The sequence below is a fragment of the Stegostoma tigrinum genome, chromosome 5 (genome assembly GCF_030684315.1).
Source record: "Stegostoma tigrinum isolate sSteTig4 chromosome 5, sSteTig4.hap1, whole genome shotgun sequence".
Taxonomy (NCBI): Eukaryota; Metazoa; Chordata; class Chondrichthyes; order Orectolobiformes; family Stegostomatidae; genus Stegostoma; species Stegostoma tigrinum.
Window position 1 is genome coordinate 130145014 of NC_081358.1, and position 27548 is coordinate 130172561.

General features: G+C 49.0%; 1 protein-coding gene across 1 annotated transcript in view; it reads left to right on the plus strand.

The window, feature by feature from the left end:
* The window catches only part of sspo (SCO-spondin), a 517250-nt gene that overhangs the window by 46254 nt on the left and 443448 nt on the right, over positions 1-27548 (plus strand). Inside the window, exons 10-12 of the mRNA XM_059646360.1 lie at positions 922-1044; positions 10952-11114; positions 11982-12222. Of these exons, the coding sequence (XP_059502343.1) occupies positions 922-1044; positions 10952-11114; positions 11982-12222 (527 nt within the window). The remainder of the gene's footprint in view (positions 1-921; positions 1045-10951; positions 11115-11981; positions 12223-27548) is intronic.

Below are 27548 nucleotides of genomic sequence, written 5' to 3' on the forward strand. Positions count from 1 at the left end.
TGCATACTACGTACACACACATGCGCATGCACACACAGACCCACACACAAACACAGCCATTCCTGCTCGACTCCAAGCCTCCAGTCCACTCAACACTGGCCCTCGGCTGCTCCAAGGGGAGTTCCAGGAGTACCACCTCCAATCCAGTTTCCCACACACTTCTCCTGGAATGTATCCCCACACAACGATTCCAGACTGTTTCCCCACACACCGAACCCGGAATGTTTCCCCACACACTGATCCCGGAATGTTTCCCTGCAGACTGATCCCGGAATATTCCCGCACACTGATTCCGGAAATTTTCCCCATGCTGAGCTGGGTCACTCAGCCCACATGCTGTTCCAGGATTTGCTGCTTGAGCTGTGCTGGGCTTTGGGACACACAACCTCTCAGGCACACTTTCAATGACGTGCACACACGCCTGTGCACTCACACACACTCATGTACACACACTCTCACGCATGCACACACTTGTGCACATACACCCTCACTCGTGCACGTGCACACACACGTGAACACACAAACACACACAGTCACATACACACAAAGTGAAGAGTTACGTGGAGCAATCCTTCCACAAGTTTTTGAAACCTTCCTTTTCCTCTTTGCAGTCCAGGAGCAAAAAGACAGGAACATAAGCAGACCCGACCTTTACACAATAGGCTTAAGTTTTCTCACACTCGCTTGGTGACCTGGTATTTCTGGGAGGCAGGACGTCAGAGACTCACTGTTTGACTGGAAGCCTTCAGGGTTGTTGGGCACAGATGCTGATCAGTGGGAGATATCGGGTGGTACCGTTTTGTGGAGAATGTGGGTCTGGGGTTCAGGGGTCCTGGGAGCAGGGTCTAGGCCAGGAACTGGGAGGTCAAGGCATTGCCTGTGTCATTTTTCTGTTTGTTGTGTGTGTTTTGTTTTTGTCAGAGCTGTGCGGAAGCCTCGCAGTTGAGTTCAGGTTGTCGTACCCAGGATTCTCACATGCAGCGATCAGCTGAGTCGGTCTGCAGCCGCCTTCTCTCCTCACCGTTCAGTCAGTGTCACACACAGGTAATCCATTCGGTAACTTGTTCCGAACCTGCAATCTGTTAACCAGCCACAGAGACCCAGTCCCACAGCTGTGCCCTGCCCATACTTGCTGTGCAGGAGGCTGGTGGAGAGAGGGTCCCTAACTCCCCTCACCCAGAATTTAGCAATCTGTCTTTCACATCAGTCGTGGGCAGATCGAGGGGAGGTGACTTCAATCCGCCGAGCACATTATGCTTCAACTGGGAAACATAGAATCACGAAGATAGGAAGAGGAGTAGGCCAATGAGCCCATCAGCCCGGCTCCATCATTCAATATGATAATAGATGATCATCTAACTCAGTCCTCTCAACCTCCTTTCTCCCCCATACCACTTGATTCTTTAAACCCTGAGAACTGTACCTAACCCCTTGAAAACACTCAATGTTTTGGCCTCAACCACTTTCTACAGTGAAGAATTCCACAGGCTCCCCACCCCCACTCTCCGAATGGAGACAGGAAGAAACATATCGCAGCTACTGGGAAATGAAGAAAGAGATGGAAAGATGGAGAGAGAGAGAGAGAGAGAGAGAGAGAGAGAGATCGGGTGGGAGGTTGTTATGTTTCCAGGTGACGGGTAGGACTGACCAGCTCAGATCCCAGACTGAGCCTCAGTTTGTTCAACACAATCTTAACTTTTGCAATTTGTTTCCAGGGAAGATCATTCAGAGAAATGATCAAGAACAGGCAGCCACATCACATTAACTGAGGCACTGGAAACAGCAGCAATGTTTCTCCCTCTCCTCCCTGTTCAAGCCCAAGTCTGTTAATGCACATTCATAAGGAATCACTCACATCCACTGTGGTGTCAGGAAATGTCTGTAAATCCCTCTCTTGCTCACTGACCAGCCCCACTCATCTGTGTACCACTCTCTGACTGTTTAAATACCCATGAAATACTTTTGGATTCTTCTTTATTTTAACTTTCAACCTTTTCTCATGATCCCTCTTAGTTTCTGTTATTTAGTTTATCACCTCCCCCCACGCCTTTGAACATAGAACATAGAACATTACAGCACAGTACAGGCCCTTCGGCCCTCGATGTTGTGCCGACCTGTCATACCAATCTCAAGCCCATCTAACCTACACTATTCCATGTACGTCCATGTGCTTGTCCAATGATGACTTAAATGTACCTAGAGTTGGCGAATCTACTACCGTTGCAGGCAAAACGTTCCATTCCCTTACTACTCTCTGAGTAAAGAAACTACCTCCGACATCTGTCCTATATCTTTCACCCCTCAATTTAAAGCTGTGCCCCCTCGTGCTCGCCGTCACCATCCTAGGAAAAAGGCTCTCCCTATCCACCCTATCTAACCCTCTGATTATTTTATATGTTTCAATTAAGTCATCTCTCAACCTTCTTCTCTCTAATGAAAACAGCATCAAGTCCCTCAGCCTTTCCTTGTAAGACCTTCCCTCCATACCAGGCAACATCCTAGTAAATCTCCTCTGCACCCTTTCCAAAGCTTCCACATCCTTCTTATAATGTGGTGACCAGAACTGTACGCAATACTCCAAGTGCAGCCGCACCAGAGTTTTGTACAGCTTCACCATAACCTCTTGGTTCCGGAACTCGATCCCTCTATTAATAAAAGCTAAAACACTGTATGCCTTCTTAACAGCCCTGTCAACCTGGGTGGCAACTTTCAAGGATCTGTATACATGGACACCGAGATCTCTCTGCTCATCTACACTACTAAGAATCTTACCATTAGCCCAGTACTTTGTCTTCCAGTTACTCCTACCAAAGTGCATCACCTCACACTTGTCTGCATTAAACTCCATTCGCCACCTCTCAGCCCAGCTCTGCAGCTTATCTGTTTGGTTTTCCTGTTGATTCTCATTTGTATTTTCTACCTGACTCCTGTCATAAGAACACCTTTGCTTCTTTCTCTTAGCACCAGAGGATACTATAAACATCCCAAAGATAACACATGAGGGAGACGCTAAAGGGAGAAGAGATCTCTGAACAGTGTCTATCCTGAGGGACAAAATAATGCAAGTAAATTCAGAGAAGTCACCAGTACTTGATGACCTACATCTGAGGAAATGGCTGCAGAGATAATGGAAACATTAGTCAAAATATTCCAGAACTCAATGTATTCTGAGAGGTTTCCACCAGATTGGAAAACACTTGGCTTTGTTCAAGAAGAGAGGGAGACAGAAAGCAGGAAACAACAGGACAATTAGCACAACGAAATCTGCCATTGGGTAAAATGCTGGAGCCCATTATTAAAGCAGAGAAAGCAGGACTTTGAGAAAAGTTTAATATAATCAAACACAGTCTCCATGGTTTTGTGAAAAGGGAAAACCCTGTTTAAAAACTTTGTGAGAGACCTCTTTGAGGTTATGATGAGCAGAGCTGTTTAAGGGAAACCCGTAAATGGATGTATTTGGATTTGCAGAAGACATTCAGCGAGGTTATTGTGCAGGCCAGGAGCTCATGGTATTGGGCTAAAGATCAATGTTTTCAGGGAGTCCTCCAGCCTCACTTATTTACCTTCAAGTTTAATGACTGAGGAGGGGGATGAATAACATGTGTCCCAATTTACTGATGACACAAAAATAGGCGACGGAACATGTTGTCACAACAACATAAGGAATCTACAGGTGATATCGATAGTTTGAGTGAGTGGACAAAACTTGGCAGATGGAGTTTAATGTAAGAAAGTGTGAGGTCATGCACTTTGTTAGGAAGAATCAAAAGACAAACTTGTGCTTGCCCCCTGGGGACCCTGCAGCCCTTCAGACTCAACATCGAGTTCAATACTTTTAGGGCCTAAACTCTCCTATGCCCAGCCCCCTACCCCACACACCAGGCCTTTTTACCCCATAGCCTGCCCCTACACACCCCCTGTTGTTAATCACTAACAGTCCCCATTTACAACTATTCACCCTCCCAGCCTGATCGTTAGCAACTCCTTTGTCTGTCCAACTGTCTCTCTCTTTGGGCTCTATCCTTTATCCTATCATTGACTCCCTACTCCATACCCCTCCAAATTTTCTGCATTTAAACAAATGTTTTCCCAGCCACCATCAGTTCTGACGAAGGGTCACTGGACCTGAAACGTTAACTCTGATTTTTTTCTTCACAGATGCTGCCAGACCTACTGAGCTTTTCCAGCAATTTCTGTTTTTGTTCCTGATTTACAGCATCCACCGTTCTTTCCGTTTTTATTTAAGATTCTGAGAGGGGTTGACACTGTAGATGGGAAATTTCAAACTGGGGGACTTGGTTGCAGAATAAGGGAACATTGATTTAAACTGAATTGTGAAGGAATTTCTTCTCCCAGAGGATAATGAAGTCTGGAATTCTCTACCCCAGAGAGCTGTGAAGGTTAGATCACTGAAAATATTTAAAGACAAGGTTGATCGCTGTTTGAAAATTTGGGGATTTGAGGGCTATGATGAGCTGGCACGGAAGGGGGAAGAGGCCTGGGGCAGATCATTCACAATCTTGTAGAATAGTGGAGCAGACTTGAGAGGCTGAATGGCCTCTTTCTGGTCTTGTTTCCTCTGTCCGAGTGATAGTGGCGGGAGAGCTCTGGAGGGTTCCTACCAGCAGCTACACAGTGGGACAGAGGGTAAACCGGGAGAAAATGACAGCATGTAACAAAGGTAACATATTTAATATGTGTGAGTTTAATTTTGCAGATTGGGATAAACCAGGTTGGCAGGACAAGCCATGAGGCAGTCTTCGTTGAATACGTTCAGAACTGTTTCCAAGAACATTATATGGTGAATCCAAACAGGATCATGCTGTTTTGGATCTGGTCATGTGCGTTGAGGCAGGTTTAATAAATGATGCAAGAATAAAGGATCCCCATGGAAACAATGACCATAACATGGCCAAATTTAACATTCTAACTGAGAGGGAGGGAGATGGGTCAGAAACAACAATGCTAAATTTAAATAAGGATTATTACATTTTCTATTTCATGTTTTTTTATATCGTGTGATTGACAAAAACTTCTTTTGTTCTTTTTTTTTCATTTATCTAAGTTAAGTTTAACACTCACAATGGCAGGAGATCTCAGACTCATGCTATGCTCCTCTTGCTCAATGTGGGAGCTCAGGAACACGGCTGATGTCCCTGACTCCTACATGCTCAGGAAGTGTGTCTAGCTGCAGCTCTTGTGAGACCGCAGGAGGGCTCTGGAGCTGCGGATGGACTCACTTTGGACCATACGCGATGCTGAGGGGTTCGTGGATGGCACGTTCAGCAAATCAGCCACACCGCAGATTAGGATCACTGAGGGAGAGAGGGAATGGGTGACCAAAAGGCAGAGGAGGAGCAGGAAGGCAGTGCAGGTGTCCCCTGCGGCCATCTCCCTCCAAAACAGCTATTCTGTTTTGGACACTGTTGGGGGAGACGGCTCACCAGGGGAAGGCAGCAGTAGCCAGGTTCATGGCACCGTGGCTGGTTCTGCTGTACAGAAGGGTGGGAAAAAGAGTAGAAGGGCGATAGTCATTGGGGATTCAATTGTAAGGGGAGTAGATAGGCGGTTCAGCATCGAAAACGAGACTCCCGAATGGTATGTTGCCTCCCAGGTGCACGGGTCAGGGATGTCTCCGATCGGCTGCAGAACATTCTGAAGGGGGAGGGTGAACAGCCAGTTGTCGCGGTGCATATAGGCACCAACGATACAGGCAGAAAACGGGATGAGGTCCTACAAGCGGAATTTAGGGAGTTAGGAGCCAAGTTAAAAAGTAGGACCTCAGAGGTAGTAATCTCAGGATTGCTACCAGTGCCACGTGCTAGTCAGTGCAGAAATGAAAGAATAGCTAGGATGAATGCGTGGCTTGAGAGATGGTGTAGGAGGGAGGGGTTCAGATTTTTGGGACATTGGAACCGGTTCTGGGGAAGGTGGGACTATTACAAATTGGACGGTCTGCACCTGGGCAGGACTGGAACCAATGTCCTTGGGGGTGCTTTTGCTAATGCTGTGGGGGAGGGTTTAAACTAATGTGGCAGGGGGATGGGAACCAAATATTGGACAGAAAAGAGGGAGAAATGAAAGCCTGTAGGGAACTAGATAATGGAGTCAGTGTGACTAAAGGGAATAGTAGTCGGGGAGCAGATGATGAACACAAAGGGACAGGTGGTCTGAGGTGCATTTGTTTTAATGCGAGAAGTGTAGTAGGTCAGACAGATGAACTTAGGGCTTGGATTAGTACCTGGGAAGAATAATGCTATTGCAATTACTGAAACTTGGTTGAGGGAAGGGTAAGACTGGCAACTAAATATCCCAGGATATAGATGCTTCAGGCAGGATAGAGTGGGAGGTAAAAGGGGTGGAGGAGCTGCATGACTGGCCAAAGAAGATATCACAGCTGTGCTGAAGGAGAGCAATATGGAGAACTCGAGCAGTGAGGCAATATGGGCAGATCTCAGAAATAGGATGGGTGCGGTGAAAATGTTGGGGCAGTACTACAGACTTCCCAAAAGCGAGCGTGAGATAGAGGTACAAATATGTAGACAGATTATGGAAAGATGTAGGAGCAACGGGGTGGTGGTGATGGGAGATTTAATTTTCCCAACATTGACTGGGATTCACGTAGTGTTAGGGGCTTAGGTGAAGCAGAATTTGTAAGAAGCATCCAGGAGGGTTTTCTAGAGCAGTATGTGAATAGTCCAACTCAGGAAGGGGCCGTACTGGACCTGGTGTTGGGGAATGAGCCCGGCTAAGGGGTTGAAGTTTCAGTAGGGGATTACTTTGGGAACAGTGATCACAATTCTGTAAGTTTTACAATACTCATGGACAAAGATGAGAGTGGTCCTAAAGGAAGACTGCCGAACTGAGGGAAGGCCAACTATAGCAAAATTCAGCAGGAGCTGGGGAATGTGGGTTGGGAGCAGCTGTTTGAGAGTAAATCCACATTTGACATGTGGGAGGCTTTTAAGGAGAGGTCAATTAGAGTGCAGGAGAGACATATTCCTGTGAAAATGAGGACTAGAAAGGGCAAGATTAGGGAACCACGGATGACAGGTGAAATTGTGAGACTAGCCAAGAGGAAAAAGGAGGCATACATGACGTCTAAGCGACTGAAGACAGACGAAGCTTTGGAAGAATATCAGGAATGTAGGAAACAAAGAAACAAAGAAACCTACAGCACAGGAACGGGCCCTTCGGCCCTTCAAGCCTGCGCTGATCAAGATCCTCTGTCTAACCTGTCATCTATTTTCTAACGGTCTGTGTCCATTTGCTCCCTGCCCATCCATGTACCTGTCCAAATATATCTTAAAAGATGCTAACGTGTTTGCCTCTACCACCTCCGCTGGCAAAGCATTCCTGGCGCCCACCACCCTCTGTGTAAAGAACTTTCCACGCATATCTCCCTTAAACTTTCCTCCTCTCACTTTGAACACATGACCCCTAGTAACTGAGTCCCCAACTCTGGGAAAAAGCTTTCTGCTATCCACATTGCGTCCACATAGATGAATCTGAACTGAGGAATTAAGAGGGCTAAGAGGGGACATGAGATATTGCTGGCAAATATGCTTAAGGAAAATCCCAAAGCCTTTTATTCATATATAAAGAGCAAGAGGGTAACTAGAGAAAGGATTGGCCCACTTAAGGACAAAGAAGGAAAGTTATGCACTGAGTCAGAGAAAATGGGTGACATTCTTAACGAGTACTTTGCATCGGTATTCACCAAGGAGAGGGGCATGACTGATGTTGAGGTTAGGGATAGATGTTTGCTTACTCTAGGTCAAGTCGGCATAAGGAACGAGGAAGTGTTGGGTATTCTAAAAGACATTAAGGTGGACAAGTCCCCAGGTCTGGATGGGATCTATACCAGGTTTATGAGGGAAGAGAGAGAGGAATTAGCTGAGGCCTTAACAGATATCTTTGTAGTATCCTTGAGCACGGGTGAGGTCCCAGAGGACTGGAGACTTGCTAATGTTGGCCCCTTGTTTAAGAAGGGCAGCAAGGATAATCCAAGTAATTATAGACCGGTGAGCCTGATGTAAGTGGTAGGGAAGCTACTGGAGAAGATACTGAGGGATAAGATCTATTCCCATTTGGAAGAAAATGGGCTCATCAGTGATAGGCAACATGGTTTTGTGCAGGGAAGGTCATGTCTTACCAACTTGATAGAATTTTTTGAGGACGTGACAAAGTTGATAGATGAGGAAAGTGCTGTAGATGTCATAAACATGGACTTCAGTAAGGTGGTTGATAAGATTTCCCCATGGTAGGCTGATGGAGAAAGTGAAGTTGCATGGGGTCCAGGGTGTACTAGCTAGATGGATAAAAAACTGGCTGGGCAACAGGAGACAGAGAGTTGTAGTGGAAGGGAGTTTCTCAAATTGGAGACCTGTGACCGGTGGTGTTCCACAGGGATCTGTGCTGGGACCACTGTTGTTTGTGATATACGTAAATGATTTGGAGGAAGGTGTAGGTGGTCTGATCAGCAAGTTTGCAGATGACACTAAGATTGGTGGAGGAGCAGATAGTGAAGGGGACTGTCAGAGATTACAGCAGAATATAGATAGATTGGAGAGTTGGGCAGAGAAATGGCAGATGGAGTTCAATCCGGGCAAATGCGAGGTGATGCATTTTGGAAGATCTAATTCTAGGGCGAACTGTACAGTCAATGGAAAAGTCCTGGGGAAAGTTGATGAACAGAGAGATCTGGGTGTTCAGGTCCATTGTTCCCTAAAGTTGGCAACGTAGGTCAATAGAGTGGTCAAGAAGGCATACGGCACGCTTTCCTTCATCGGACGGGGTATTGAGTATAAGAGTTGGCAGGTCATGATACAGTTGTATAAGACTTTGGTTCGGCCACATTTAGAGTACTGTGTACAGTTCTGGTCGCTACATTACCCAAAGGATGTGGATGCTTTGGAGAGGGTGCAGGGGAGGTTTGCCAGGATGTTGCCTGGTATGGAGGTCTCTAGCTATGAAGAGAGGTTGATTTATTTTCATTAGAAAGACAGAGATTGAGGGGGGACCTGATTGAGGTCTACAAAATCATGAGGGGTATAGACAAGGTGGATAGCAAAAAGCTTTTTCCCAGAGTGGGGGACTCAATTATTAGGGGTCATGAGTTCAAAGTGAGAGGAGGAAAGTTTATGGGAGATGTGTGTGGAAAATTCTTTACGCAGAGGGTGGTGGGAGGTGGTGGACGCAGATGCAATAGTGTCTTTTAAGATGTATCTGGACATGTACATGGATGGGCAGGGAGCAAATGGACACAGACCGTTAGAAAATAGATGACAGGTTTAGACAGAGGATCTCGATCGGCGCAGGCTTGGAGGACCGAAGGGCCTGTTCCTGTGCTGTAATTTTCTTTGTTCTTTGTAAATTGGAATGAGGACAGAGCTGGCTGGATTGGGAAGGGAATTTAACAACAAAGGCTGTTGAGGAAAAATGGCAGACAATTAAAAAAATATTTATGGATGACAATGAACAAATATCCCAGTGAGGAAAAAGGATTCTACGAAGGGAGTAAGCCAGCCATGGTCAATCAGGGGCGTTAAAGCAAAGCTTAGTGATAAACCAGAGGATTGGGAAAGTTTCTAATACCAATAAAATACAACCAAGAAAATAATAAAAAGGCAGAAAGTAAACATTGATGCTCAACATTGATGAGAAGTGTAAAAATTGCGATATTGAGGTGCTGGTGTGGGACTAGGATTAACAAAGTCAGAAATCACACAACACCAGATTATTGTCCAACCGATTTATTTGAAATCACAAGCTTTCAGTGCATTGCTCCTTTGTCAGGAAAGGCATACCTTCACCTGATGAAGGAACAGTGCGCCAAAAGCTTCTGATTTTGAAAAATTCAGTAAGAGCTCCTTTAAATGTCAAAAAAAAGAGATGCCAAAGTGAAAGTGGGGCCCTTAGAGAATAAGTCTGCAGGTATAATAATGGGGAACCAGGAAATGACAGAGGGGTTGAATAAATACTTTGCACTCAATCACAGTAATTACATTCCAAAATTACTAACTAATTACTTATATGAGTTAAATGAGAAGGAATAAGCACAACATTATCACTAGAAACAAAAAATGCCACAGAAACTAACAGGAATAAAGATTGCATTGTCCCCTGGAGCTACTGGGATATATCTGAGGACATTAAAGGAAGTAGCTACTGAGATAATGGAAACAATGGAAATAATCTTTCAGGAATCATTAGACTCAGGGAAATTCCCAGAGATTTGGAAAACTGCCAAGTTAACACGTTTATTTGAGAAAGAGAAGACAAAAACACTGGTAGCCATAGGCCAGTTATATTAATGTGTTGTTGGAACTATTTAGAGTCCATTATAAAGGACGTAATAGCAGAGCAGTCACAAATATATAAAATGATGACGCAGAGTCAGCACAGTTTCAGGAAAGGAAAGTCATTCCTTACAGATTGACTAGAATTCTTTACAGAAGTAACATGAGGAAATGTAAAGGGACGCAGTGGATATAATACATTTGGATTTTCAGGAAGTGTTTGATAAGATGTCACCCATGGGGCTGCTTAATCAGATAAGAGTGTTAGGGGTGGTATACTAGCCTCAATAGAGGATTGGCTAACCAATAGCAAACAGAGAATTGGATGAAGGAGACTTTTTCAGGAAGGCGTAGAGTGCCACAGGGATCAGTGCTGGGAACAGGAATATTTACAAACTATATTAATGACTTGGATGAGGAAAATTAATGCACTGTAGTCAGACTTGAAAGACCCAGAAATAAGTCAGAAGGCAAATAGTGAGGATTGCACAAAGACTCAGCAGAGAGGATGTAATGTAGCCTTTCAGTATAGGGCAGATCTGACTCCCACTTTAACCCAGTTCCCACTCCCAGACCAATTTAGCTATCACGCCCACTTGAATCCAGGTGCCACTCTGAATCTAATCTAGGATGTATCCCTCTTTTTCCAGATCAAGCCAGATAGTTACTTTGATGCTTGTTTGTTTGCATTCTGTGCTTACCCTGGGAGTGAGGAGGAACGATCCCGAATGGTTTGTGAGACATTCACCAGTTACTCCCGGGAATGTGGTGAACAGCACATCTTCATCAAGTGGAGGAGTCCTGACTTCTGTGGTAAGGAATATCTCTTACTCAGTAAGCATTTTTATTCACTTGTGGAATATGAGCATCACTGCCTGGGGTCAGCATTTATTGCCCATCCCTAATTGCCCCTTGAGAAAGTTGGGGTGAGCTGCCTTCTTGAACCATTTCAGCCTATATGTTGTACATAGATCCACAACGCTATTAGGGAGGGAATTCCAGGATTTTGAGCTGGTAAATGCCAAGAGGATGGCACTGATTGGTGATTGCAACAAGAGCTGTGATAGGACTGTGTGAACACTGAGGGTGCGTGACCATGCAGTGTGAACCGAGATGACAGAGTGTGTGCTAACACAAACAGAGAAACTGTGGGCAATGTGTGTTAGTGGGAGTTTGCAGAGTACAGGTGGGTGTGCTCGCAACAGTTTCCTCAGTGTAGGTAGTGACCTCACTATAGAGTACTCTCCCACTGTAGGCAGTGTTGTTTAAGAGAGCGGACTTTTGCAGAGAGTGTTCGTTTGTGTGAGATCAGAGATTATCGGATGAGATTTCATGTCACTGTGGCTCAGTGGTTAGCACTGCCGCCTCACAGTGCTAGGGACCCAGGTTCGATTCCAACCTCGGGCAACTGTCTGTGTGGAGTTTGCACATTCTTCCCGTGTCTGTGTTTCCTCCAGGTGCTCCGGTTTCCTCCCACAGCCCAAAGATTTGCAGGTTCGGTGGATTGGCCATGCTAATTTGCCCATAGTGTTCAGGACTGTGTAGGTTAGGTGGGTTAAAGAGGGATGGGTCTGGGTGGGATGGTCTGAGAGTCAGTGTGGACTTGTTGGGTCGAAGGGCCTGTTTCCATGCCGTAGGGGGTCTATGATCTATTATGATACCATGTCCTGTTTGTTTCAGGGAAGACTTGCAGCAATGGGATGCTTTACTCGGACTGTGTCTCCACTTGTCCTGCTACCTGTGAGACTGTGGGCAGCCCCAGTGAAGGTTACTGTCGAGAGGAATGTGCCAGTGGCTGTGAGTGCCCATTGGGTTATTACCTGGAGACAGGGCTGTGTGTTAAAGCGGAGGATTGCCCCTGTTACCATCATGGTCAGAAGTACCCTCCAGGGCAGACCATTCGACAGAAATGTAATGACTGGTGAGTGAAATGTTTCTCTACCTATTCGCTGATGAGAGTGTCACTGGCCAGGCAGTAATCATGACCCAGAATCAACCACATTACTGTGGGCCTGCAGCTGTGTGTAGGCTGAGCCAGGTAAGGACATCAGCAAAAACCAAACACCTTTCTGAGAATTCACCATGTTTATGTTTACACACGCCCCGCTTTAGGGTCACATTTTTTATTTCAGATTTTGACCATGGCTTGTTCACAGGGAAAATGCTGCCCCATTCCTTCCAGGATCTGACAATGTGTGCTCACTCGCAGAGTTCATCGACTATCCCCACACACAAACACCTCACATCACCATCAATGTCAATGCTCCATCAACAGAAATCAAATCCCAGTCTTACCCCTCTCACCCTGTGACCCTACCAACTAAACCCTCATCTCCCCCTCACTCCCTGTGACCCTACCAACTAAATCCTCATGTCCCCCTCTCACCCTGTGACCCGACCAACTAAATCCTCATCTCCCCCTCACTCCCTGTGACCCTACCAACTAAATCCTCATGTCCCCCTCTCACCCTGTGACCCGAGCAACTAAATCCTCATCTCCCCCTCACTCCCTGTGACCCTACCAACTAAATCCTCATGTCCCCCTCTCACCCTGTGACCCGACCAACTAAATCCTCATCTCCCCCTCACTCCCTGTGACGCATCCAACTAAATCCTCATCTCGTCCCTCACTCCCTGTGACGCATCCGACTAAATCCTCATCTCCTCCCTCACTCCCTGTGACGCATCCAACTAAATCCTCATCTCGTCCCTCACTCCCTGTGACGCATCCGACTAAATCCTCATCTCCTCCCTCACTCCCTGTGACGCATCCAACTAAATCCTCATCTCGTCCCTCACTCCGTGTGACGCATCCGACTAAATCCTCATCTCCTCCCTCACTCCCTGTGACGCATCCAACTAAATCCTCATCTCCTCCCTCACTCCCTGTGACGCATCCGACTAAATCCTCATCTCCCCCTCACTCCCAGTGACCCATCCAACTAAATCCTCATCTCCTCCCTCACTCCCTGTGACGCATCCGACTAAATCCTCATCTCCCCCTCACTCCCAGTGACCCATCCAACTAAATCCTCATCTCCCCCTCACTCCCTGTGACCCATCCGACTAAATCCCCATCTCCTCCCTCACTCCCTGTGACGCATCCAACTAAATCCTCATCTCCTCCCTCACTCCCTGTGACGCATCCAACTAAATCCTCATCTCCTTCCTCACTCCCTGTGACGCATCCAACTAAATCCTCATCTCCTCCCTCACTCCCTGTGACGCATCCGACTAAATCCTCATCTCCTCCCTCACTCCCTGTGACGCATCCAACTAAATCCTCATCTCCCCCTCACTCCCAGTGACCCATCCAACTAAATCCTCATCTTCCCCTCACTCCCAGTGACCCATCCAACTAAATCCTCATCTCGTCCCTCACTCCCTGTGACGCATCCGACTAAATCCTCATCTCCTCCCTCACTCCCTGTGACGCATCCAACTAAATCCTCATCTCCTCCCTCACTCCCTGTGACGCATCCAACTAAATCCTCATCTCCTTCTTCACTCCCTGTGACGCATCCAACTAAATCCTCATCTCCTCCCCCACTCCCTGTGACGCATCCAACTAAATCCTCATCTCGTCCTTCACTCCCTGTGACCCATCCAACTAAATCCTCATCTCCTCCCTCACTCCCTGTGACCCATCCAACTAAATCCTCATCTCCCCCTCACTCCCAGTGACCCATCGAACTAAATCCTCATCTCCTCCCTCACTCCCTGTGACCCATCCAACTAAATCCTCATCTCCTCCCCCACTCCCTGTGACGCATCCAAATAAATTCTAATCTCCCCCTTAACTCCCTGTGACGCATCCAACTAAATCATCATCTCCCTCTCACTCCCTGTGACGCATCCAACTAAATCCTCATCTCGTCCTTCACTCCCTGTGACCCATCCAAATAAATCCTCATCTCCTCCCTCACTCCCTGTGACCTGCCCAACTAAATCCTCATCTCCCCCCGACTCCCTGTGACACATCCAACTAAATCCTCATCTCATCCCTCACTCCCTGTGACGCATCCGACTAAATCCTCATCTCCTCCCTCACTCCCTGTGACGCATCCAACTAAATCCTCATGTCCCTCTCACTCCCTGTGACGCATCCAACTAAATCCTCATCTCCCTCTCACTCCCTGTGACGCATCCGACTAAATCCTCATCTCCTCCCTCACTCCCTGTGACGCATCCAACTAAATCCTCATCTCCTCCCTCACTCCCTGTGACGCATCCAACTAAATCCTCATGTCCCCCTCACTCCCTGTGACCTGCCCAACTAAATCCTCATCTCCCTCTCACTCCCTGTGACGCATCCAACTAAATCCTCATCGCCCCCTCACTCCCTGTGACGCATCCAACTAAATCCTCAACTCCTTCTCACTCCCTGTGACGCATCCAACTAAATCCTCATCTTCTCCCTTACTCCCTGTGACGCATCCAACTGAATCCTCATCTCCCCCTCAATCCCTGTGACGCATCCAACTAAATCCTCATGTCCCTCTCACTCCCTGTGACGCATCCAACTAAATCCTCATCTCCCCCCGACTCCCTGTGACGCATCCAACTAAATCCTCATCTCCTCCCTCACTCCCTGTGACGCATCCAACTAAATCCTCATCTCCCTCTCACTCCCTTTGACGCATCCAACTAAATCCTCAACTCCTCCCTCACTCCCTCTGACATAGAACATAGAACATAGAACATAGAACAGTACAGCACAGAACAGGCCCTTCAGCCCACAATGTTGTGCCGACCATTGATCCTCATGTATGCACCCTCAAATTTCTGTGGCCATATACATGTCCAGCAGTCTCTTAAATGACCCCAATGACCTTGCTTCCACAACTGCTGCTGGCAATGCATTCCATGCTCTCACAACTCTCTGCGTAAAGAACCTGCCTCTGACATCCCCTCTATACTTTCCACAAACCAGCTTAAAACTATGACCCCTCGTGCTAGCCATTTCTGCCCTGGGAAATAGTCTCTGGCTATCAACTCTATTTATGCCTCTCATTATCTTGTATACCTCAATTAGGTCCCCTCTCCTCCTCCTTTTCTCCAATGAAAAGAGACCGAGCTCAGTCAACCTCTCTTCATAAGATAAGCCCTCCAGTCCAGGCAGCATCCTGGTAAACCTCCTCTGAACCCTCTCCAAAGCATCCACATCTTTCCTATAAAAGGGCGCCCAGAACTGGACGCAGTATTCCAAGTGCGGCCTAACCAAAGTTTTATAGAGCTGCAACAAGATCTCACGACTCTTAAACTCAATCCCCCTGTTAATGAAAGCCAACTAAATCCTCATCTCCTCCCTCACTCCCTGTGACGCATCCAACTAAATCCTCATCTCCCCCTCACTCCCTGTGACCCTACCAACTAAATCCTCATGTCCCCCTCTCACACTGTGACCCTACCAACTAAATCCTCATCTCCTCCCTCACTCCCTGTGACGCATCCCACTAAATCCTCATCTCCTTCTTCACTCCCTGTGACGCATCCAACTAAATCCTCATCTCGTCCTTCACTCCCTGTGACCCATCCAACTAAATCTTCATCTCCTCCCTCACTCCCTGTGACCTGCCCAACTAAATCCTCATCTCCCCCCGACTCCCTCTGACACATCCAACTAAATCCTCATCTCGTCCCTCACTCCCTGTGACACATCCGACTAAATCCTCATCTCCTCCCTCACTCCCTGTAACGCATCCAACTAAATCCTCATGTCCCTCTCACTCCCTGTGACGCATCCAACTAAATACTCATCTCCCCCTCACTCCCTGTGACGCATCCAACTAAATCCTCATGTCCCCCTCACTCCCTGTGATTTGCCCAACTAAATCCTCATCTGCCTCTCACTCCCTGTGACGCATCCAACTAAATCCTCATCGGCCCTCACTCCCTGTGACGCATCCAACTAAATCCTCAACTCCTGCTCACTCCCTGTGACGCATCCAACTAAATCCTCATCTCCCCCTCACTCCCGGTGACGCATCCAACTAAATCCTCATCTCCTTCTCACTCCCTGTGACCATACCAACTAAATCCTCATCTCCTCCCTCACTCCCTGTGACGCATCCCACTAAATATCCTCATCTCCTTCCTCACTCCCTGTGACCCATCCAACTAAATCCTCATCTCGTCCCTCACTCCCTGTGACGAATCCGACTAAATCCTCAACTCCTCCCTCACTCCCTGTGATGCATCCGACTAAATCCTCATCTCCCCCTCACTCCCAGTGACCCATCCAACTAAATCCTCATCTCCCCCTCACTCCCTGTGACCCATCCAACTAAATCCTCATCTCCTTCCTCACTCTCTGTGACGCATCCAACTAAATCCTCATCTCCTCCCTCTCACCCTGTGACGCATCCCACTAAATCCTCATCTCCTTCCTCACTCCCTGTGACCCATCCAACTAAATCCTCATCTCGTCCCTCACTCCCTGTGACGAATCCGACTAAATCCTCAACTCCTCCCTCACTCCCTGTGATGCATCCGACTAAATCCTCATCTCCCCCTCACTCCCAGTGACCCATCCAACTAAATCCTCATCTCCCCCTCACTCCCTGTGACCCATCCAACTAAATCCTCATCTCCTTCCTCACTCTCTGTGACGCATCCAACTAAATCCTCATCTCCTCCCTCACTCCCTGTGACGCATCCAACTAAATCCTCATCTCCCCCTTCACTCCCTGTGACGCATCCAACTAAATCATCATCTCCCTCTCACTCCCTGTGACGCATCCAACTAAATCCTCATCTCCTTCCTCACTCCCTGTGACGCATCCGACTAAATCCTCATCTCCTCCCTCACTCCCTGTGACGCATCCAACTAAATCCTCATCTCCTCCCTCACTCCCTGTGACCTGCCCAACTAAATCCTCATCTCCCTCTCACTCCCTGTGATGCATCCAACGAAATCCTCATGTCCCCCTCACTCCCCGTGACCTGCCCAACTAAATCCTCATCTCCCTCTCACTCCCTGTGACGCATCCAACTAAATCCTCATCGGCCCTCACTCCCTGTGACGCATCCAACTAAATCCTCAACTCCTTCTCACTCCCTGTGACGCATCCAACTAAATCCTCATCTCCCCCTCACTCCCGGTGACGCATCCAACTAAATCCTCATCTCCTTCTCACTCCCTGTGACGCATCCAACTAAATCCTCATCTCCTCCCTCACTCCATGTGACGCATCCAACTAAATCCTCATCTCCCCCTCACTCCCTGTGACCCTACCAACTAAATCCTCATGTCACCCTCTCACCCTGTGACCCTACCAACTAAATCCTCATCTCCTCCCTCACTCCCTGTGACGCATTCCACTAAATCCTCAACTCCTTCCTCACTCCCTGTGACACATCCAACTAAATCCTCATCTCGTCCCTCACTCCCTGTGACGAATCCGACTAAATCCTCAACTCCTCCCTCACTCCCTGTGATGCATCCGACTAAATCCTCATCTCCCCCTCACTCCCAGTGACCCATCCAACTAAATCCTCATCTCCTCCTCACTCCCTGTGACCCATCCAACTAAATCCTCATCTCCTTCCTCACTCTCTGTGACGCATCCAACTAAATCCCCATCTCCTCCCTCTCACCCTGTGACCCGAGCAACTAAATCCTCATCTCCTCCCTCACTCCCTGTGACCTGCCCAACTAAATCCTCATCTCATTCCTCACTCCCTGTGACCCATCCAACTAAATCCTCATCTCGTCCCTCACTTCCTGTGACGAATCCGACTAAATCCTGAACTCCTCCCTCACTCTCTGTGACGCATCCAACTAAATCCTCATCTCCTCCCTCACTCCCTGTGACGCATCCAACTAAATTCTCATCTCCCCCTTCACTCCCTGTGACGCATCCAACTAAATCGTCATCTCGTCCTTCACTCCCTGTGACCCATCCAACTAAATCCTCATCTCCCCCTTCACTCCCTGTGACGCATCCAACTAAATCATCATCTCCCTCTCACTCCCTGTGACGCATCCAACTAAATCCACATCTCCTTCCTCACTCCCTGTGACGCATCCGACTAAATCCTCATCTCCTCCCTCACTCCCTGTGACGCATCCAACTAAATCCTCATCTCCTCCCTCACTCCCTGTGACCTGCCCAACTAAATCCTCATCTCCCTCTCACTCCCTGTGACGCATCCAACTAAATCCTCATCTCCCCCAGACTCCCTGTGACGCATCCAACTAAATCCTCATCTCCTCCCTCACTCCCTGTGACGCATCCAACTAAATCCTCATTTCCCTCTCACTCCCTGTGACGCATCCAACTAAATCCTAATCTCCTTCCTCACTCCCTGTGACGCATCCAACTAAATCCTCATCTCCCTCTCACTCCCTGTGACGCATCCAACTAAATTCTCATCTCCCCCTTCACTCCCTGTGACGCATCCAACTGAATCCTCATCTCCTCCCTCACTCGCTGTGACTCATCCAACTAAATCCTCATCTCCCTCTCACTCCCTGTGACGCATTCAACTAAATCCTCATCTCCCCCCCCGACTCCCTGTGACGCATCCAACTAAATCCTCATCTCCTTCTCACTCCCTGTGACACAGCCAACTAAATCCTCATCTCCTCCCTCACTCCCTGTGACCAGCCCAACTAAATCCTCATCTCGTCCCTCACTCCCTGTGACGCATCCGACTAAATCCTCATCTCCTCCCTCACTCCCTGTGACGCATCCAACTAAATCCTCACGTCCCCCTCACTCCCTGTGACCTGCCCAACTACATCCTCATCTCCGCCTCACTCCCTGTGACGCATCCAACTAAATCCTCAACTTCCCCTCACTCCCTGTGACGCATCCAACTAAACCCTCATCTCCTCCCTCACTCCCTGTGACGCATCCAACTAAATCCTCATCTCCTCCCTCACTCCCTGTGATGCATCCAACTAAATCCTCATCTCCCCCTCACTCCCTGTGACGCATCCAACTAAATCCTCATCTCCTCCCTCACTCACTCTGATGCATCCAACTAAATCCTCATCTCCCCCCCACTCCCTGTGACGCATCCACCTAAATCTCCATCTCCCCCTTCACTCCCTGTGACGCATCCAATTAAATCCTCATCTCCTCCCTCACTCCCTGTGACCCATCCAACTAAATCCTCATCTCCTCCCTCACTCCCTGTGACGCATCCAACTAAATCCTCATCTCCTCCCCCACTCCCTGTGACGCATCCAACTAAATCCTCATCTCGTCCTTCACTCCCTGTGACCCATCCAACTAAATCCTCATCTCCTCCCTCACTCCCTGTGACCCATCCAACTAAATCCTCATCTCCCCCTCACTCCCAGTGACCCATCGAACTAAATCCTCATCTCCTCCCTCACTCCCTGTGACCCATCCAACTAAATCCTCATCTCCTCCCCGACTCCCTGTGACGCATCCAAATAAATTCTCATCTCCCCCTTAACTCCCTGTGACGCATCCAACTAAATCATCATCTCCCTCTCACTCCCTGTGACGCATCCAACTAAATCCTCATCTCGTCCTTCACTCCCTGTGACCCATCCAACTAAATCCTCATCTCCTCCCTCACTCCCTGTGACCTGCCCAACTAAATCCTCATCTCCCCCCGACTCCCTGTGACACATCCAACTAAATCCTCATCTCATCCCTCACTCCCTGTGACGCATCCGACTAAATCCTCATCTCCTCCCTCACTCCCTGTGACGCATCCAACTAAATCCTCATGTCCCTCTCACTCCCTGTGACGCATCCAACTAAATCCTCATCTCCCTCTCACTCCCTGTGATGCATCCGACTAAATCCTCATCTCCTCCCTCACTCCCTGTGACGCATCCAACTAAATCCTCATCTCCTCCCTCACTCCCTGTGACGCATCCAACTAAATCCTCATGTCCCCCTCACTCCCTGTGACCTGCCCAACTAAATCCTCATCTCCCTCTCACTCCCTGTGACGCATCCAACTAAATCCTCATCGCCCCCTCACTCCCTGTGACGCATCCAATTAAATCCTCAACTCCTTCTCACTCCCTGTGACGCATCCAACTAAATCCTCATCTTCTCCCTCACTCCCTGTGACGCATCCAACTGAATCCTCATCTCCCCCTCAATCCCTGTGACGCATCCAACTAAATCCTCATGTCCCTCTCACTCCCTGTGACGCATCCAACTAAATCCTCATCTCCCCCCGACTCCCTGTGACGCATCCAACTAAATCCTCATCTCCTCCCTCACTCCCTGTGACGCATCCAACTAAATCCTCATCTCCCTCTCACTCCCTTTGACGCATCCAACTAAATCCTCATCTCCTCCCTCACTCCCTGTGACGCATCCCACTAAATCCTCATCTCCTTCCTCACTCCCTATGACCCATCCAACTAAATCCTCATCTCCTTCTTCACTCCCTGTGACGCAACCAACTAAATCCTCATCTCGTCCTTCACTCCCTGTGACCCATCCAACTAAATCTTCATCTCCTCCCTCACTCCCTGTGACCTGCCCAACTAAATCCTCATCTCCCCCCGACTCCCTCTGACACATCCAACTAAATCCTCATCTCGTCCCTCACTCCCTGTGACGCATCCGACTAAATCCTCATCTCCTCCCTCACTCCCTGTAACGCATCCAACTAAATCCTCATGTCCCTCTCACTCCCTGTGACGCATCCAACTAAATCCTCATCTCCCTCTCACTCCCTGTGACGCATCCAACTAAATCCTCATGTCCCCCTCACTCCCTGTGACCTGCCCAACTAAATCCTCATCTCCCTCTCACTCCCTGTGACGCATCCAACTAAATCCTCATCGGCCCTCACTCCCTGTGACGCATCCAACTAAATCCTCAACTCCTTCTCACTCCCTGTGACGCATCCAACTAAATCCTCATCTCCCCCTCACTCCCGGTGACGCATCCAACTAAATCCTCATCTCCTTCTCACTCCCTGTGACGCATCCAACTAAATCCTCATCTCCTCCCTCACTCCCTGTGACTCATCCAACTAAATCCTCATCTCCCCCTCACTCCCTGTGACCCTACCAACTAAATCCTCATGTCACCCTCTCACCCTGTGACCCGACCAACTAAATCCTCATCTCCTCCCTCACTCCCTGTGACGCATCCCACTAAATCCTCATCTCCTTCCTCACTCCCTGTGACCCATCCAACTAAATCCTCATCTCGTCCCTCACTCCCTGTGACGAATCCGACTAAATCCTCAACTCCTCCCTCACTCCCTGTGATGCATCCGACTAAATCCTCATCTCCCCCTCACTCCCAGTGACCCATCCAACTAAATCCTCATCTCCCCCTCACTCCCTGTGACCCATCCAACTAAATCCTCATCTCCTTCCTCACTCTCTGTGACGCATCCAACTAAATCCTCATCTCCTCCCTCTCACCCTGTGACCCTACCAACTAAATCCTCATCTCCTCCCTCACTCCCTGTGACGCATCCCACTAAATCCTCATCTCCTTCCTCACTCCCTGTGTCCCATCCAACTAAATCCTCATCTCGTCCCTCACTCCCTGTGACGAATCCGACTAAATCCTCAACTCCTCCCTCACTCCCTGTGATGCATCCGACTAAATCCTCATCTCCCCCTCACTCCCAGTGACCCATCCAACTAAATCCTCATCTCCCCCTCACTCCCTGTGACCCATCCAACTAAATCCTCATCTCCTTCCTCACTCTCTGTGACGCATCCAACTAAATCCTCATCTCCTCCCTCACTCCCTGTGACGCATCCAACTAAATTCTCATCTCCCCCTTCACTCCCTGTGAGGCATCCAACTAAATCGTCATCTCGTCCTTCACTGCCTGTGACCCATCCAACTAAATCCTCATCTCCCCCTTCACTCCCTGTGACGCATCCAACTAAATCATCATCTCCCTCTCACTCCCTGTGACGCATCCAACTAAATCCTCATCTCCTTCCTCACTCCCTGTGACGCATCCGACTAAATCCTCATCTCCTCCCTCACTCCCTGTGACGCATCCAACTAAATCCTCATCTCCTCCCTCACTCCCTGTGACCTGCCCAACTAAATCCTCATCTCCCTCTCACTCCCTGTGACGCATCCAACTAAATCCTCATCTCCCCCAGACTCCCTGTGACGCATCCAACTAAATCCTCATCTCCTCCCTCACTCCCTGTGACGCATCCAACTAAATCCTCATTTCCCTCTCACTCCCTGTGAAGCATCCAACTAAATCCTAATCTCCTTCCTCACTCCCTGTGACGCATCCAACTAAATCCTCATCTCCCTCTCACTCCCTGTGACGCATCCAACTAAATTCTCATCTCCCCCTTCACTCCCTGTGACGCATCCAACTGAATCCTCATCTCCTCCCTCACTCGCTGTGACTCATCCAACTAAATCCTCATCTCCCTCTCACTCCCTGTGACGCATTCAACTAAATCCTCATCTCCCCCCCCGACTCCCTGTGACGCATCCAACGAAATCCTCATCTCCTTCTCACTCCCTGTGACACAGCCAACTAAATCCTCATCTCCTCCCTCACTCCCTGTGACCAGCCCAACTAAATCCTCATCTCGTCCCTCACTCCCTGTGACGCATCCGACTAAATCCTCATCTCCTCCCTCACTCCCTGTGACGCATCCAACTAAATCCTCACGTCCCCCTCACTCCCTGTGACCTGCCCAACTACATCCTCATCTCCGCCTCACTCCCTGTGACGCATCCAACTAAATCCTCAACTTCCCCTCACTCCCTGTGACGCATCCAACTAAACCCTCATCTCCTCCCTCACTCCCTGTGACGCATCCAACAAAATCCTCATCTCCTCCCTCACTCCCTGTGATGCATCCAACTAAATCCTCATCTCCCCCTCACTCCCTGTGACGCATCCAACTAAATCCTCATCTCCTCCCTCACTCACTCTGATGCATCCAACTAAATCCTCATCTCCCCCCCACTCCCTGTGACGCATCCACCTAAATCTCCATCTCCCCCTTCACTCCCTGTGACGCATCCAATTAAATCCTCATCTCCTCCCTCACTCCCTGTGACCCATCCAACTAAATCCTCATCTCCTCCCTCACTCCCTGTGATGCATCCAACTAAATCCTCATCTCCTCCCCCACTCCCTGTGACGCATCCAACTAAATCCTCATCTCGTCCTTCACTCCCTGTGACCCATCCAACTAAATCCTCATCTCCTCCCTCACTCCCTGTGACCCATCCAACTAAATCCTCATCTCCCCCTCACTCCCAGTGACCCATCGAACTAAATCCTCATCTCCTCCCTCACTCCCTGTGACCCATCCAACTAAATCCTCATCTCCTCCCCGACTCCCTGTGACGCATCCAAATAAATTCTCATCTCCCCCTTAACTCCCTGTGACGCATCCAACTAAATCATCATCTCCCTCTCACTCCCTGTGACGCATCCAACTAAATCCTCATCTCGTCCTTCACTCCCTGTGACCCATCCAACTAAATCCTCATCTCCTCCCTCACTCCCTGTGACCTGCCCAACTAAATCCTCATCTCCCCCCGACTCCCTGTGACACATCCAACTAAATCCTCATCTCATCCCTCACTCCCTGTGACGCATCCGACTAAATCCTCATCTCCTCCCTCACTCCCTGTGACGCATCCAACTAAATCCTCATGTCCCTCTCACTCCCTGTGACGCATCCAACTAAATCCTCATCTCCCTCTCACTCCCTGTGATGCATCCGACTAAATCCTCATCTCCTCCCTCACTCCCTGTGACGCATCCAACTAAATCCTCATCTCCTCCCTCACTCCCTGTGACGCATCCAACTAAATCCTCATGTCCCCCTCACTCCCTGTGACCTGCCCAACTAAATCCTCATCTCCCTCTCACTCCCTGTGACGCATCCAACTAAATCCTCATCGCCCCCTCACTCCCTGTGACGCATCCAATTAAATCCTCAACTCCTTCTCACTCCCTGTGACGCATCCAACTAAATCCTCATCTTCTCCCTCACTCCCTGTGACGCATCCAACTGAATCCTCATCTCCCCCTCAATCCCTGTGACGCATCCAACTAAATCCTCATGTCCCTCTCACTCCCTGTGACGCATCCAACTAAATCCTCATCTCCCCCCGACTCCCTGTGACGCATCCAACTAAATCCTCATCTCCTCCCTCACTCCCTGTGACGCATCCAACTAAATCCTCATCTCCCTCTCACTCCCTTTGACGCATCCAACTAAATCCTCATCTCCTCCCTCACTCCCTGTGACGCATCCCACTAAATCCTCATCTCCTTCCTCACTCCCTATGACCCATCCAACTAAATCCTCATCTCCTTCTTCACTCCCTGTGACGCAACCAACTAAATCCTCATCTCGTCCTTCACTCCCTGTGACCCATCCAACTAAATCTTCATCTCCTCCCTCACTCCCTGTGACCTGCCCAACTAAATCCTCATCTCCCCCCGACTCCCTCTGACACATCCAACTAAATCCTCATCTCGTCCCTCACTCCCTGTGACGCATCCGACTAAATCCTCATCTCCTCCCTCACTCCCTGTAACGCATCCAACTAAATCCTCATGTCCCTCTCACTCCCTGTGACGCATCCAACTAAATCCTCATCTCCCTCTCACTCCCTGTGACGCATCCAACTAAATCCTCATGTCCCCCTCACTCCCTGTGACCTGCCCAACTAAATCCTCATCTCCCTCTCACTCCCTGTGACGCATCCAACTAAATCCTCATCGGCCCTCACTCCCTGTGACGCATCCAACTAAATCCTCAACTCCTTCTCACTCCCTGTGACGCATCCAACTAAATCCTCATCTCCCCCTCACTCCCGGTGACGCATCCAACTAAATCCTCATCTCCTTCTCACTCCCTGTGACGCATCCAACTAAATCCTCATCTCCTCCCTCACTCCCTGTGACTCATCCAACTAAATCCTCATCTCCCCCTCACTCCCTGTGACCCTACCAACTAAATCCTCATGTCACCCTCTCACCCTGTGACCCGACCAACTAAATCCTCATCTCCTCCCTCACTCCCTGTGACGCATCCCACTAAATCCTCATCTCCTTCCTCACTCCCTGTGACCCATCCAACTAAATCCTCATCTCGTCCCTCACTCCCTGTGACGAATCCGACTAAATCCTCAACTCCTCCCTCACTCCCTGTGATGCATCCGACTAAATCCTCATCTCCCCCTCACTCCCAGTGACCCATCCAACTAAATCCTCATCTCCCCCTCACTCCCTGTGACCCATCCAACTAAATCCTCATCTCCTTCCTCACTCTCTCTGACGCATCCAACTAAATCCTCATCTCCTCCCTCTCACCCTGTGACCCTACCAACTAAATCCTCATCTCCTCCCTCACTCCCTGTGACGCATCCCACTAAATCCTCATCTCCTTCCTCACTCCCTGTGTCCCATCCAACTAAATCCTCATCTCGTCCCTCACTCCCTGTGACGAATCCGACTAAATCCTCAACTCCTCCCTCACTCCCTGTGATGCATCCGACTAAATCCTCATCTCCCCCTCACTCCCAGTGACCCATCCAACTAAATCCTCATCTCCCCCTCACTCCCTGTGACCCATCCAACTAAATCCTCATCTCCTTCCTCACTCTCTGTGACGCATCCAACTAAATCCTCATCTCCTCCCTCACTCCCTGTGACGCATCCAACTAAATTCTCATCTCCCCCTTCACTCCCTGTGAGGCATCCAACTAAATCGTCATCTCGTCCTTCACTGCCTGTGACCCATCCAACTAAATCCTCATCTCCCCCTTCACTCCCTGTGACGCATCCAACTAAATCATCATCTCCCTCTCACTCCCTGTGACGCATCCAACTAAATCCTCATCTCCTTCCTCACTCCCTGTGACGCATCCGACTAAATCCTCATCTCCTCCCTCACTCCCTGTGACGCATCCAACTAAATCCTCATCTCCTCCCTCACTCCCTGTGACCTGCCCAACTAAATCCTCATCTCCCTCTCACTCCCTGTGACGCATCCAACTAAATCCTCATCTCCTTCCTCACTCCCTGTGACGCATCCAACTAAATCCTCATCTCCTCCCTCACTCCCTGTGACGCATCCAACTAAATCCTCATCTCCCTCTCACTCCCTGTGACGCATCCACCTAAATCCTAATCTCCTTCCTCACTCCCTGTGACGCATCCAACTAAATCCTCATCTCCCTCTCACTCCCTGTGACGCATTCAACTAAATTCTCATCTCCCCCTTCACTCCCTGTGACGCATCCAACTAAATCCTCATCTCCTCCCTCACTCCCTGTGACGCATCCAACTAAATCCTCATCTCCTTCTTCACTCCCTGTGACGCATCCAACTAAATCCTCATCTCTTCCCCCACTCCCTGTGACGCATCCAACTAAATCCTCATCTCGTCCTTCACTCCCTGTGACCCATCCAACTAAATCCTCATCTCCTCCCTCACTCCCTGTGACCCATCCAACTAAATCCTCATCTCCCCCTCACTCCCAGTGACCCATCGAACTAAATCCTCATCTCCTCCCTCACACCCTGTGACCCATCCAACTAAATCCTCATCTCCTCCCTCACTCCCTGTGACGCATCCAACTAAATCCTCATCTCCTCCCTCACTCCCTGTGACGCATCCAACTAAATCCTCATCTCCTCCCCCACTCCCTGTGACGCATCCAAATAAATTCTCATCTCCCCCTTAACTCCCTGTGACGCATCCAACTAAATCCTCATCTCGTCCTTCACTCCCTGTGACCCATCCAACTAAATCCTCATCTCCTCCCTCACTCCCTGTGACCTGCCCAACTAAATCCTCATCTCCCCCCGACTCCCTGTGACACATCCAACTAAATCCTCATCTCATCCCTCACTCCCTGTGACGCATCCGACTAAATCCTCATCTCCTCCCTCACTCCCTGTGACGCATCCAACTAATCCTCATGTCCCTCTCACTCCCTGTGACGCATCCAACTAAATCCTCATGTCCCCCTCACTCCCTGTGACCTGCCCAACTAAATCCTCATCTCCCTCTCACTCCCTGTGACGCATCCAACTAAATCCTCATCGCCCCCTCACTCCCTGTGACGCATCCAACTAAATCCTCAACTCCTTCTCACTCCCTGTGACGCATCCAACTAAATCCTCATCTTCTCCCTCACTCCCTGTGACGCATCCAACTGAATCCTCATCTCCCCCTCAATCCCTGTGACGCATCCAACTAAATCCTCATGTCCCTCTCACTCCCTGTGACGCATCCAACTGAATCCTCATCTCCCCCCGACT